This window comes from Bombina bombina, chromosome 3 (genome assembly GCF_027579735.1).
Source record: "Bombina bombina isolate aBomBom1 chromosome 3, aBomBom1.pri, whole genome shotgun sequence".
Classification (NCBI taxonomy): Eukaryota; Metazoa; Chordata; class Amphibia; order Anura; family Bombinatoridae; genus Bombina; species Bombina bombina.
The window spans coordinates 451,529,100-451,545,073 of NC_069501.1; the positions used below are offsets into that span (position 1 = coordinate 451,529,100).

The 15,974-nt window shown below is 37.1% G+C and overlaps 1 protein-coding gene across 2 annotated transcripts in view; it reads right to left on the reverse strand.

Annotated features, from left to right (window-relative positions):
- The window catches only part of PLXNA2 (plexin A2), a 458,521-nt gene that overhangs the window by 247,262 nt on the left and 195,285 nt on the right, over nucleotides 1-15,974 (reverse strand). For both annotated transcript variants that reach the window (XM_053706686.1, XM_053706687.1), the window contains one exon: nucleotides 7,809-7,943. In XM_053706686.1, coding sequence (XP_053562661.1) covers nucleotides 7,809-7,943 — 135 coding nt within the window. The remainder of the gene's footprint in view (nucleotides 1-7,808; nucleotides 7,944-15,974) is intronic.

The window sequence follows — 15,974 nt, forward strand, 5'->3', positions numbered from 1 at the left end:
AAAAATGTAAGGGAAGATTTTCTCAGGGAGAAATGGGCAGGGGAAGATCTCAAAGCAAGGGCTAAGTTTCAAGGATATCAGGGGGTTGCAGCCAAACATCTGGTTAAACTAACAAAGTTTAGACAAAAGAAAAATACCATAGCAACAATAAAAACTGGTAATAAGGTAATCACTCAAGCGACAGAGATCAGGGAGGCATTCTATAAATACTTTCATAACATATATACCAGCAGTGGAATTGATGAAAAAGCTAAGGCAAAATTTTGGGAAAAAATCAGACTACCTAATATATCTGCAGGGGATCTAGAACAAATTAACGCTGCTATAACAGAGCCAGAAATTGCCAGTGTAATATTAAAGTGCAAATCTGGAAAAGCAGCAGGCCCTGACGGTCTTCCGATCGAATATTATAAAACTTTATCAGCCACAATTGGTAGCACATTAAAGAAGCTTTTCAATGATTATTTCCTATCACAGGCCTTAAAGTCTCCTTACTTCACTGACTCAATTGTCACTTTGATACACAAGAAAGGTAAAAAGCCAGAGGATCTAGCGGCATATCGCCCAATCTCCCTGTTAAACCAGGACTATAAAATTCTGATGTCAATTATTGCAGATAGATTAAAGAGAGTCATAGGCAAATTGATACACACAGACCAGACTGGCTTTATCCCGAACAGGAACTCGGTTCGAAACATGAGAAGAGTATTGACAGCGGTGGACCATTTTCACCATGTCGGCCAGCAGAGCCGAAGGGAAGGGCATAATAATAAGGAAAAAGATTTTGCCTTAATTACCATAGATGCTGAAAAAGCTTTCGATTCCATTGAATGGAATCACCTTATAACCTCCCTCGAAAACTTTGGTTTCTCGGGTCATTTGGTCGATATGGTGAGAATGGTCTATAGGAAACCCAGGTCACAGCTTTTAGTGAATGGGGATTTAACGCAATATATTACTTTACAAAAAGGAACCCGTCAGGGCTGCCCACTATCTCCGCTCCTATTTGACCTCGCCCTAGAGCCTCTGGCAGTATATCTACGTCAGACAATACAACCAGTCCAGATTGGTAGGGAGACTCTACTCATCTCACTATATGCCGACGACATATTACTATTCTTACAAGACACGGTAAATTCCATCCCAAATGTTTTGGATATTATCACAGAGTACAGCACATTCTCTGGTTATAAAATTAATCCCAAGAAATCAGAGCTACTATGGGTCAACAAAACAAGGCAAAGTCACAATTATATTTTTAAGGAGGTAAAGGCTATTAATTATCTAGGGATTAAGATCTCTAGAAACCCCAGGGATTGGTATCAATTAAACTTCAAGGAATTCTTTGATAAAATCCAAGCCAATCTAAATAAATGGAATCTACTTTTCCTGTCAATCTCGGCTAGATGTATGATCATTAAGACAATCATATTTCCTAAAATTCTATTTTTGTTGCAAAACTTACCTCTCCTTGTGACAAGGAAAGACATAGTTAAATATAATAAAGCTTGCTCTTTCTTTATTTGGGGGAAGAAAACACCAAGAATCTCTATAGATAAAATGAGTAATTCTAAAACACATGCGGGATTCGCTATTCCAAATATTAAATATTACAATTTAATAGCATTAGCTAAATTTGGAATAGACTGGCTCACTAACTCAGACTACGTAACATATTACAAGCTAGACGCGGAGCTGATTAGACCCTTCAGCCCCCTTGCTATGCTACATTGTCCATATAGGAAGCTGCCCCAGAATGTAGATAGCATGTTAACATTTGCTAATATCATTAAAGGATGGCAGTTATACTGCTCTTTGGTGGGACAGGAATTTCGCGTGTCCCCATACCTACCGATTATCGGGTGTGTGGATTTCCCAGCAGGCTTCAATCACAAAGTATTTTTTGATTGGAGGGAAAAAGGTTTAACCTATTTTTCACAACTAAAAGATGAAAGGGATGGTCAAACACGTACTTTCCAGAGCCTTATAGAACAATATCACCTTCCAACCAATAATTTCTATGCATATCTGCAGGCACGCCATTATATCGAAAGAGCAAATAGAGAAGTGGTAACTGATTGGGGACTGGCCCAAATAATGTCGGGCTTAAAATTATATCAAGCGGGGAAACGGTCAATTTCTTGGTGGTACCTAAAAATACTGACAAATAAGGGGCTGGAGCATATAGACCTGATTAAGGGAAAATTTAATAAATATTTTGAATGGCTACAAGGAGAGGATATATTAAAAAGTATTGAACTTACAGCCGAGGCGACCTCATGTATTAGCTGGAGAGAATCTCAATGCAAAATTATAAATAATTTCTATTTAACTCCAGCCAGAATGGCTAGATGGGGGGGGCCAAAGACAGGGAGCTGTTTTAAGTGCACCCACGTAGGAGCAGACCTCCTACACTGTATCTGGAGCTGCCCAAAAGTCAGGCAATACTGGGCCAAGGCCCAGTATTGGCTGAACCGCCACCTTCAGAGCAAAATTGAGCTGCAGGCAGAACATATTTTTTTTCTTAAGAAGTTGGCTACCACGGGGGACAGACAACTGGTTAATCTAGTCATACTGGTGGCCCGTAGTCTGCTCTTTAAAAAATGGAGACAACGAGAAACCCCCTGTATGGGGGAGATCACCAATACCATCAAAGCACAGATGCTCGTAGAAAGGCAGAATCTCAGGGCAGACTCAGAAAAGCAGTTCAAGAATTACTTTAAAAAATGGGGAAGTCTGATTAGCTCCTGGTCATCAGAGCAGCAGGGCTACTTCCTAAAGCCTTTCCAGAATGCCACGCCATTTTTAAATCTAATTGTTGCTGGGGTACTGCCTAGGTCATGGTTATTAGAAAGGGCCAGTGGTACATACGGGTAGCGCTTTTCCTTTTTTTTTTTTTTTTTTTTTTTTTTTTTCTTCTTCTCCTCTTCTTCTTTTTTCTTTCTTTCCACCGTCATGCTTTTCTCCCACCCCCCCCCTTCCCCCCCTTCCCTCTTCCCTCTATGCCTCAATGTTTCAGTGCTATGAGCCTCCGGGATGTTTCATGGTGGTGAGACATTTGGATTCCCAACGAAGCATAAATCTAAATGTATATAAACTAGCACTGTTTTCTTTTTTTTTTTCTGTTCACAAAAGTGAGGTTTAGAACAAGTGGTTTTTTCTTTCTTTTTTTTCATCTCTTGGGTAGATACTTAATCCCGGTGAGGGAGTTAAAAACCATGTTATGTATGTTTTAAAAATTTTGCTGTGATATGAATGTATCTACAAAGATTTATCTTGACGAATTGATTATGTTGTTTTATATCCTGAAATTCAATAAAAAAAATAATTGAAAAAAAAAAAAAAAATAAAAAATAAAATAAAAATAAAACTGTATGTTCTGTCTGAATCATGAAAGACAAAATTTGGGGTTTATATCCCTTTAATTTATGACAGTGCCCATTACTATACAGAGACTAAGGTAACCTGTACATATATTCTCAAATGCGCTAACCCAACATGTAAATATGAATACTACACATTCTAATGTTCTTCACATAGAAGAATATGTTCTATTTATTCATAAATACATATTTTACATATATCTGATGGTATTTTGGTACAATATATATCTATACCTATATGTATATATGCCTATATATAATTATATATAGGTATACATATATATATATTATATATATATATATATATATATATATATATATGAATATATATTTAAAAATAAATAGAACATATTCTGCTTTGAGCAGAATATTGGAATGTGAAATATTTACAGTAAAACACGGTACAACACTTTATTAAATATGAATATTGCATAAATATGCTTTTTCATGTTTTCATCTACTTGACAGCAAAGGGCTTCATATAAATGTCTATATATGTGTACATATGTATTAATTATATGTCTGTAAATACATATATACACATTTAAATATATATATACACACACACACATAAACATCTTTAGAAATGTATATGTATATCTATTTATCTCTATGTTAAAGCCAGCTTTTTTTTTAACACCTGAGATCTCATATCTTTGAGCCTTTATAACTTTTGTGCGCAATATTTTTAAGAATAATTTTTATTAGCTGGTGGTATTGTGTAATGTATTTTTGATGTGTTTTGTGACAATTTTTAGTTTTGTGAAAAGGTTAAAGTGAAGGTAAAGTTTTCTTGAATTGAAGGCATAAATTCATATATTATTAAAAGAATAAGCTGTTCGCTAAGTTTATTTTAATATTTTTGATCAATTTTACTATTTTTTATAAATAAATATCTGCCTACCGTTTACACGAAAACTCCTCCCCACCTCTACTTCCGCACTTTCTATGCTGTGACGTATAGAGCGGTCTCACCCGCTCTATACGCATCTCCAAAGCGCAAGCACGGTAATCTTAACTATTGCGCATGCGCGAATCGCCGGTTTCTACCGATACTGAGCATGCAAAGCTATAGTTAACTAAGTGTGTATAGAAGTATCGTATTTATCCGAAGTACAGCAATCATTAGCAATGGTCTTCTGTTTCTGAGACGTCCGTAGCAAACAAACAGTGGTATAAATATGTGGCTATTCCTACTTAAATCTATTACGCATGCGCAAAAAACGGGAACGCGCCTTGAGTACAATATGAAGAAGAGAGATTAGCACATGCGCACTTTAAAAGGGATGTGAGTGACGTAGATCGACGGCCGCCTAACGGTCAGAAATTCAATTGGATGTAGGGAGCACGTGATCTAAGGAGAACGTGATTTATAAAAAACGGGTTGAATTTGATTAGCTAGAAAGATAGATTTATTAGGGCGATAAGTACAGTTAACGATTGTTTTTATACAAGATGATGAATGAAAGTCATATTCATTTGGGACAGAGAATTGAATTCAATATTGTCAAACAGGTAACTTTACCTTCACTTTAACTAAAGATCTGAGTTTGTGGTATCCATTCTAGTGTAAATTGTGATTGCATTTGCGCGTTCGCATTTATTTTCAACTTGTACTATGAGCGCAATTTAACTTACACACAAACTAACACAAAAACCTGATATCGCTTGTGCGCAAACTACACTCCACTCGTAATCTGGCCCAATTTAGTAGTAAAATAACTGCAATATACTTTTATTATTTATTTTTCATGTAATTAAGCTCTGAAAATTGGGGACTTTCTTATTCTCAGAGCTGGAAATGCACATTGCAGACTCTTCAAGCCTAACTTTGCTACATATCTTTCCTTAATTGGCCTTACCAGATAACAACTGCAAAATAATGCACTTTATACTAACAATATGGCTGTGGTTAGCCTTGTCAGTTGCAGGCTTAAAAGGCTCTTTCAAATAACGCAAGTAGAAGGCGACTTTGACTAATGAAAAACAATTGCAGCAAAAAAGATGTTAATTTGTGTAAAACATGTTTGGAATTAGCTGATATGTTATTCTATAACAATACAACAGAAATGTCTTGTAATTACAAGGTGTTTACTGTCCCTTTAAATATGATTAGTCAAAAGATGTTATAAGCAGTTGCCAAACCCTCTATCATTACAATTTCACTGACAGAGGGCAGGTGTGATTCGATGCTAACAGGATATTTATTCTGTAACATGTCTGCAATACATTACAGTGAAACTTTCACTACTAAATCCTACGCTACACTTGTGACATTACATAGTCACACAGTAAGCAGTAAATGATTACTAAAGGAAGTTGTTGACATATAGTAACATTTTACAGAACTTACAACAGATTCCTACAGAACGTCTGGTATTCATCACTAGCCATGTTTTTCTAACAAATTTACCTTTTGTAAAGCATGGCTGGAATTGTGCATAAAAAGCTATATACATTGTATATTGCGTTTTGTGTTATATTTTCAGAAACATAAAAAGTATTTTGTTTAACCCCTTGATAACCAGTCTTTCAATGGGGTTGCTTTTTCAATACCATAGTCTCAAGAAGCCTGCAGGAGGAAAGAAGAGTCTAAGGCCCCTATTTATGAAAGTCTGGCGGACTTGATCCGACAGTGCGGATCAGGTCCGCCAGACCTCGCTGAATACGGCGAGCAATACGCTCGCCGTATTCAGCATTGCACCAACAGCTCACAAGAGCTGCTGGTGCAACGCCGCCCCATGCAGACTCGCGGCCAATGGGCCGCCAGCAGGGGGGTGTCAATTAACCTGATCGTACTCGATCGGGTTGATTTCCGGCGATGTCTGTCCGCCTGCTCAGAGAAGGTGGACAGGCTATGGAGCAGCGGTCTTTGAGACAGCTGCTTCATAACTGCTGTTTCAGGCGAGCCTGCAGGGGCATCAAGCTCCATACGGAGCTTGTTAAATATGCCCCTAATAGTGCGGTCTTGCCGCTCACAGGGAGACCCACAATATTATAAGCAGAAAATCCCTTAATGACCAGCGTGGTCGTTAAGGCTTTTAAGGGACATAAAATGGTTACACATAAGTCGGCTCCAAATTGGCAAAACACCGACAATCCTGAGCTGAACATGACTCGTGATTGGCTGCTACACAAATATGCTGCATATGATTGGCTCAGCAGATATGTTCATCTTTAGACTAGTAGTGCACTTAGTTAAAAGCTGACTTTAACTTTTGAGGTTTAAAGCATAATTCTCTGCAAGTAACAGTGCAATACTAAAATGCTTTAGCACATTCTATAATTTTATTATAACTTTTTTATGTGCCGAAGGCTGCTGGTTTTTAAAAACAGGACTGGAGTTTTATTAAACAAATCAAATTTTATAATGTCTATGGAACAAAATATTTATTTTATCCTAAATATGTGCATGGACACTTATACACAAATTCATTGCGCCTAGTTAGAAACTGCTGGCTGTTGAGCCATGGCTAGAAAAAGTAAAATACATACGCCCTCTATAATTATGGGTGCAGCCATTTTGGAACTGCAGTTATCTGAAGGAGAGTTACTGCACATGTGCTGGGTGTGCCTGGGCACACTCTAATCCCCCCCTGTGTACACAGTGCCAGAGGAGTGCTGTAGCGTTTCAAAGGGCTGGTAGAGAGGTCAAAGCCTGTCACATGCCACCCCTTCCTTTGAGAGGTCCTTGCCAGATCTTGGCTTTTGTTTTGCCAGGCTTCCTTGTAGGACTTTTCAGCCACGCAGCAGCCAATCAATGACAGAAGCAGGGACTATGACTAGGGCTGCCACCTCAGCCATGTTTTCCTGGACACTTATGAGTTACACATGCTGCAGGGTGTGCAAGGAGGAACATGAATAGTGCTGCCCAGGATTACTATTCGTGTGCTGACCAGCAGCACAATGCATGTTTCCCTCTGCACACCCTGCAGCATGTGGAACTCATAAGTGTCCAGGAAAGCATGGCTGAGGTGGCAACCCTAGATATGACGCATTGTCATATTCCCGCCCTCTACTTAAAGTGCATTGCCGCTGCGCACCAGAATTAGCATGAGAGGGGGAGTGAGTTTGTATGTGTATATATGTGTTTATAATCAGTGTGCATGAGTGTGTAAGTGTATATATAAGCGTGTACATACATGTATATATGCCCGGTCATGGTAAATGTACACTAACATATTATATATATATATATATATATATATATATATATATATATATAGTACAGTGGGTGCACACCATAATGCAGAATGCTGCACACGCCTATGGTTAAAGTTATAAAAAATCTCAAAAAGCGATTACTGTTCCATTAAAAAGAAACTCAGCAATGCAAACAGATACTAGAATCACTTATACAGCTGGTATTGGCAGCAGCTGCACCTGTTCCCCCCTGAAATAAGACAACAACACCACTGTCCTTACCTGTCTCTCTGACATGACATAGAGATATTTGTTATCCGTAGAAAACGCCATATCCCTCAGGATCGGGCTTCCGTCTCTCATCACAGTGACTACTTCATACTGAATACCACCATGAGGGGGACCATCCGCACGGATCTAGTGGAACAAAACAAACAATATTCCTTTAATTAAACAGTAGTACATATACACTGAAATGACTAAAACATACATAAGATAGTATATCATTAAAGGGACAGTATACTGTAAAAATTGTTTTCCCCTTAATGTGTTTCCAATGACTTTTTAATACCAGCAGCAGAGTATAAAATGCTAGCTCAAATGCTAAGGGTGACCCTGTTCTATGCTGATACCTCTTGCTGTGCTCTATGTGTTTTATTGACCTACATTACTGCTCATTCACTCTCTTTTTCTGTCATTTGTCTCTCTCAATGTCCTTTATCTTTACCCTTCTGTCACTGTATCCAATCATCATTCTCACAGCTATTGTCAATTTTTCCTATCACTGTCCCGCACACTAGAGAGAACAGAGTGGAGAGTGAACATCTTGCAGTCATTTTAATTTGAGTTATAGCTTTAATAAAGTACATAACATTTTACATAATAAATTAGCATAAACAGAACACTAGATAATAAAATAAGAAAACATTATCTTGGAGGTTTTCATCTTCAATGGATTAGCTACAACTGACTCAGAAGTACAATATGCAGATCTGTCTAAAACTCTGGAACAAATCAAATACTGATCAAAACAATAATTCAGCAAGTTGATATACAGATTAGACAGAATTCAAATTTTTCTTGGTGTCGTTACATGCAATATATTTAGCATGTTAGAGTAAAACAATTTTTTTTTAATAAAAGTGTAATCAAAGCCATGATCACTCAAAAGAAAAATAGGAGGCTTCAACCCCTTGACGCCCTTAGGACGTTCCATGCCGTCCTAACCATGCTGGGCTTTAGCGCCATTAGGACGGCATGGAACATCGTAACCGTTTGGCTGTACAGCAGACATAACGGCTTCCTAACTGGGATCGCAGGCCCCCCTGACCTGATCCCATCATTGAAATCACTTCTCATTTTAAATACTCTACTCACTTGTTGATTATGCAGTTCTACTATATTTAATGGTCCATTAAAGTAAAAAATATGAAACATATTAAAAGATATGTGTTTTAAAAACCTACTTAACCTTTTCCCGACGTTCCATACCGTTCTAACTACGCTGGGCTTTAGCACCGTTAGGACAGCATGGGACGTCCTAGCCGTTTTGCCGTACTAAAGCCAACGGCGCTTCCAGAGTGGGATTAAGGCATGGTGGGCGTACCTAGCGTTGTAATCTTGCCCCCCCACACCCAATCCCATCATTGAAATCTCGCGATCGCATGCACAATCGCGATATTTCAATTTGTTTACATCGGAAGTAGACAATGTCAAATGGTCAAGAAAGGGTTATTGTTAAGTGCCTGTTTGTGAACAACTGACTGGCTGATAAGGACTACTTTTGCTGTTGGTTAATAGGAAAACACCTCCACAAGTAAAACAAATCAAAAAGTATTTTTTTCCCCAACACATATTAGGTTATAATAAAAAAAATAATTAATAAAAAAATACACTTTAACATACAGCAAAAAACATTACTGTCTCTTTAAAAATGAATATCAGATGTCAGAACGTGACTGGAGAAATTTTACTAGAGAAATAGGGAAGTTCGAATTGTTGCCATGCTCTGACTTCTAATGTTGTACTAACAAATTTCACAGTTTGTCTTGCAGCGGTTTTTCCTTTGATTGAGCCTTTGATACAGGATCAGCGAATCTCCATCTGCTAGCACTAGGTAAAGCCAATATTTTTTTTCTTGTGGTTTATGGATATTGCTGTTTAAAGCTTTCATATCCAAGGGTTTCTCTATTATAATGAGTTATAACATAAATTCCATATCTTCTCAAGCTATTTTGATAAATAAAAATGAAGCAATATGATTTAATAGGATGAAAAATAAAGATACACAAAACCAGTTCATAATCTTTAAAGTCTAGACTCTTGCATATTTTGTTCTATGTTCCCAGTGTGCCACAGGAGTTCCATATACGCTTGTTCATCCATTGATTATGTCTGTTTTGTATATCGACTTTATTGCTAAAGAGTCTAGCAGATTAAAATTTATTAAAAATATCATGTTAAAATGTAATACATTAAAAGTGAACATCCAAAAGTCTAATGATTTTGAGCATTGCTCCCTCAACAAAGGATACCAGGAGAATGAAACTACTTTGATCATTGAAGTAAATTGGAAAACTGTTTAACATTGAATGCTGTATCTGAGTCATGAAAGAAAAAAAAAATAGTTTTGAATCTCCTCACCATCATCATCAGAAGCAGCAATTCCCTTATTTCTTGATTAGAATAGCAAATCAAGTTTATTGTACTGACAAAATGAACTCTCATTGTTCAGATAGAGCGTGCCATTTTAAGAGACATTTCAATTTACTACTTGGTTCTTTTGGCATACCTAGATAGGCTGAGGAATAGGGTTGCCACCTCGGCCATGTTTTCCTGGACACTTATGAGTTACACATGCTGTAGGGCTTGTAGGGAGTAATGTGTATTGCTGTTCATGTGATGTCAAGAGGGACAATACATGTTCCGCCTGCAGCATGCATAACTCATAACATGGCCGAGGTAGCAACTATACTCAGGCGCAGCAATGCACTGCTGGGAGCTAGCAGGTGATTGATGGCTACACATATATGCCTTTTGTGATTGGCTCACCTGTTATGTTCGAATATACAAATTCCAACATCACCATGTGTGCTTGTTTTTCTTTACTGGAACAATAAAGACAAATAAACATGCACAGTGCTGTTGAAATTTGTTTATTTGGATACTTTGGGAGACTCTACAGCAACTCCATCCAAATTTGCACGTGCACAAAGAATTGGTGAGTTGCTGCCTTTGTCACCAGATATGTTCAGCTAGCAGTAGTGCATTATGCTCTTTAGCTGATGTTCTATGTGTTTAACCACAAGGGGTTAATAAGATAATTATATGCAAGCAATAGGGCAATAATAACACTCTTACACATTAGAGCATTTTCTTTCTGCACTTTCGGTACCTTTGATAAACATGAAACAATCACAGAAGGTAGGGAGCTGGCCAAAGTTCTTAAAGGGACATTGTATACTAGATTTTTCTTTGCATAAATGTTTTGTAGATGATACATTTATATAGCCCATCTGGGAGTGTTTTTGTAACAATGTATAGTTGTGCTTATTTTGTTAATAACATTGTGCTGATTTTCAGATGCCTAACCAAGCCCCAAAGTTTCAGATGTATACGCACGTTTACAGAGTTTTGCTGCTCCTGTTTGTGTAATCTATCTTTTGTATGCAGGGAAGGGGGGAGTGCCTGCTATTTTTTCTTTCCAAGCCCCTTTTAGTGAGTGGCCCAGCCTAATCTCATCAACATTGTTAAACTGGGAGCTTCTAATTAATTTTTAAAAGGTTTTATACTGGATTTTTAGATCAGTATCTGTGCATATTCTTCTTTATATCAGTGTTTGTTACGTACAGTTATATGAACATTAGTGTATACTGTCCCTTTAATATCAGTTTTTCCTTTTTTATTTACCATCACAAATCACTAAAGAAAATATTGAGGGGGGAAAAAAGCAAAGAAAAGGTAAATTAACACTCTGGACATAAAGCTCTTTTCCAATATACACACACACACAGCAACATTGGCAGCATTTAGAAACAAAATCCTTCTGGCAAAAAAAAAATCCGCAATGAGTCTTACAGATTCTGGCGTTCACTTATAAATATATCGCCTTTGGGGAAAAGAAGGGAGTTTGATAATTTGCATCCTGTCTGCACGTGGCGGGATTTGCATTTTTGAATAGCCATTTGATTGTAACACGGTATCATGCAGAGAGACGTGGAGTGTTTGAGGAGAAAGGGGGGTGGGAGGCTGGCATGCTGTCTGGAGATGGATTAAATCAGCCATCCGAACCAAGGCTTATACTAGCCCAGCGGCCCATTGTGACAATGATAGCGTCAGATGCTGGCCAACATGCTACGACCATGGGGACATTCTCTCAGAGATTCTAAAACAGTTGGTAAGGGTGGACGATTAATAAGGGGACTGCCAAAAATATAAAATATCAGTAAACATGATTCATATTATTGTCATTCCCAATGTAAATAATGGCACTGTGAAATGTACAGAATGATCCTACTTCATTCTTTATAAAGAAAAAAACAAACAAAAAATTCACTGTTCAGATTTTTCCCAGACTGGTAAAAACTGTGGGTTTTCATTTTAAATTAACATTGAAGGCAAGTATATTCTACTATGCATTGGGAAATTAGCACTTGGCAAAATGTTAAAGGGAAAGTCTACTCCAGAATGTTTATTGTTTAAAAAGATAGATAATCCTTTTATTACAGATTTCCCAATTTTGCATAACCAACATGGTTATATTAATATACTTTTTACCTACTTTTTACCCCTTGTATATAAGCCTTTGCAGACTGCCCCCTTATTTCAGTTCTTTTGACAGACTCGTGTTTTAGCCCATCAGTGCTGACTCATAAATAACTCCACAGGAGTGAGCACAATTTTATATACACAGCATGCATTAACTAGCATTCAAAACATCAGAAAAAGACCAGCGATCCTCCAAGCACTTATTACATCCAAAGCAGTTTTTGAACTAGCATTGTCTAGCTGTGAAAACTGTCAAAATGCCCTGATATAAGAGGCGGCCTTTAAGGGCATAGAAATTAGCATATGAGCATACTTAGGCTTTCAACAAAAAATACCAAGAATACAAAGCAAATTTGATGATAAAAGTAAATTGGAAAGCTGTTTAAAATTGCATCGCATGCCCTATCTGAATCATGAAAGTTTAATTTTGACTAGACTGTTCCTTTAAGCAACAGCTAATAACATTAAAGTTGAAACTTTCAGAGGATACCTAGGTACCATCTGCTCACTGGTGGGAAAACTGCCAAAAAACTCCACTAGCTTTATTAGGGAAGAGAGACAAACCTCAACAACACTGACAAGAAAAAATATAGGTTTATTCAGCACACAAACATTTCTCTTTCCAAAAAAACAAGTAACTATCCTTTACTTTGTAATTCCCTTTATCAAATAGAAAAATTAAAAAAAAACAACTTAATAAACGAGCCCCTATTTGTAGTTTTAAACTCATTTGAACTTTTTAATTAAGTCATACTGAAGTATATACATTTTATTTTTGGCTAAAGGGATACTAAACCCAATTTTTTACTTTCATGATTCAGATAGAGCATGCAATTTTAAGCAACTTTCTCATGTACTCCTATTAGCAAATTTTCTTAGTTCTCTTGCTATCTTTATATGAAAACCAGGAATGCAAAGCTTGGGAGCCAGACCATTTTTGGGTTGCGCTTGCTGATTGGTGGTTAAATGTAGCCAACAATAAGCGCTATCCAGGGTGCTGAACCTAAAATGGTCCGGCTCCTGCTTTTCAAATAAAGATAGCAAGAGAACGAAGAAAATTGATAACAGGAGTAAATTAGAAAGTTGTTTCAAATTGCATGTTCTATCTGAATCACGAAAGAAAAGAAAAAATAGAATTTTAAATAAATTAAATAAATAAAAAATGGATTCTTATGTGAAATGGTCATTTAACCCTTATATGTTAGTGGATTTATTTAATTGGAGGCAAAACTCCCAGTGTAGTGAATATTACCCTAGTTTTAGTCAAACTGCTAAATGCTGAAGCAGATCGTGCTATGCTCTTATAAACCGATCTGCTACAAAAACATCCTGACTGCACATAACTGTAACTTTTGTTCTATAATACTGTTTTATGGTTTGAATCTTATTATATTTAGCTTGTCAAACTGAAGCCCCAGAGCCTAATTGGAAAAATGAGCTATAACCAGCACTGCATTTAGTTTAAATCCGACAAATATCAAATTAGAGTGAGGAATGCTCCATAATAAATGCATGACTGTATATTATAACGTTTCACTCTTATGCACATTGTTGGGCAATTATAGCAACAACAAAAAATTGTGACTGATGTTTTATATCGCTTACATTCAACTGATGAATTTTAAATAATATTTATCTAAAAAAAATGTACCTTTTAGAAAGTGTTGTTGATACTTTAATTATCCTTCTAGCAAAAGTGTACAAATTCAACAATACATTTTATATGAATGTTCTAAACTGTTAAAGGGATATGAAACTCCCAAAAATATATTTTGTGATTCAAACCGAGCATACCATTTTTAAAAAGTTTCCAATTGACTTATATTATCAAATTTGCTTTGTTCCCATGATATTCTTTGTTGAAGAGACACCTAGGTAGGCATCTGGATCACTACATGGCAGGAAATAGTGCTGCCATCTAGGGCTCTTGGATCACATTCTTGCTGCCATATAGTGTTCCAGAAATGGGCAGGTACCTAAGCATGCATCTCTGCTTTTTAACAAAAGTTACCAAGAAAATGAAGAAAATTGATAAATGAAGTAAATTGGAAAGGTGTATAAATTTGCATGCTCTATCTGAATCATGAAAGAAATTGTTTGGTTTCATGCCCTTTAATGCTTACTATCCATTTAACATCATGGGCTCCATGTACGAAGCATCGTAAGCTGCTCCGGAGCCCTTAAAGGGCAGTTTTGCACATGCAAGCCTACTTCCCGCAATTTAAGAAGCAGTGTTCTGAGGTGGCGAAGAGAAATCACAGAGCTCACTTGTTCTCAGTGATTGACAGTCCCTTCTCTGGCACGACTGGTTGCGAGAGGGAAGGGGCGGGCATTACACACTCATCGGAGTGTGTAATGATGCATACGGGCCAGCGAATGAACAGATCTGCTGTCCGTATGCAGCGAAGGCGAGCGGACAGCTTCTCAAGTTGAGAAGCTGTCCGCTCGTCATTGTGTTTTAATAATACTACCCCACCCCCCAAAAGCTGTTTTATTTTTTATTAGTATCTCAAAAACCTACATCCTTATTTACCTTTGGGTTTTGATACTTGTACATGTAACACATAAGAAAAAACATAATTTATGTAAGAACTTACCTGATAAATTCATTTCTTTCATATTAGCAAGAGTCCATGAGCTAGTGACGTATGGGATATACATTCCTTCCAGGAGGGGCAAAGTTTCCCAAACCTCAAAATGCCTATAAATACACCCCTCACCACACCCACAAATCAGTTTAACGCATAGCCAAGAAGTGGGGTGATAAGACAAAAGTGCGAAAGCATAAAAAATATGGAATTGGAATAATTGTGCTTTATACAAAAAAATCATAACCACCACAAAAAGGGTGGGCCTCATGGACTCTTGCTAATATGAAAGAAATGAATTTATCAGGTAAGTTCTTACATAAATTATGTTTTCTTTCATGTAATTAGCAAGAGTCCATGAGCTAGTGACGTATGGGATAATGAATACCCAAGATGTGGATCTTCCACGCAAGAGTCACTAGAGAGGGAGGGATAAAATAAAGACAGCCGATTCCGCTGAAAATAATCCACACCCAAAATAAAGTTTAAATCTTATAATGAAAAAAACTGAAATTATAAGCAGAAGAATCAAACTGAAACAGCTGCCTGAAGCACTTTTCTACCAAAAACTGCTTCAGAAGAAGAAACACATCAAAATGGTAGAATTTAGTAAAAGTATGCAAAGAAGACCAAGTTGCTGCTTTGCAAATCTGATCAACTGATTTGTGGGTGTGGTGAGGGGTGTATTTATAGGCATTTTGAGGTTTGGGAAACTTTGCCCCTCCTGGTAGGAATGTATATCCCATACGTCACTAGCTCATGGACTCTTGCTAATTACATGAAAGAAAAACATCACAATACAAATAAGAATTTGCTACACCACCCTTAAAAGGCTTGACATACTTTCCACAAGTTGTATAATGTAATTTAGATTTAATGAAGCTCTATACAACATTACATCACAAAGCAGGAAGATATTATACAACTAGCAAACACTATAGTAACAGCCAAGAGATGGTTTATAAAGGTCGAAAAGAAGCAACGCCCAAAACTGCAACAGTGGATGGTAGTAAATTATTGACAGAGAGGGGGTAAGGGATCATTTATTCAAGAAACTACTACTGGTGGCCTTATGAAAATGATAAAATACTAC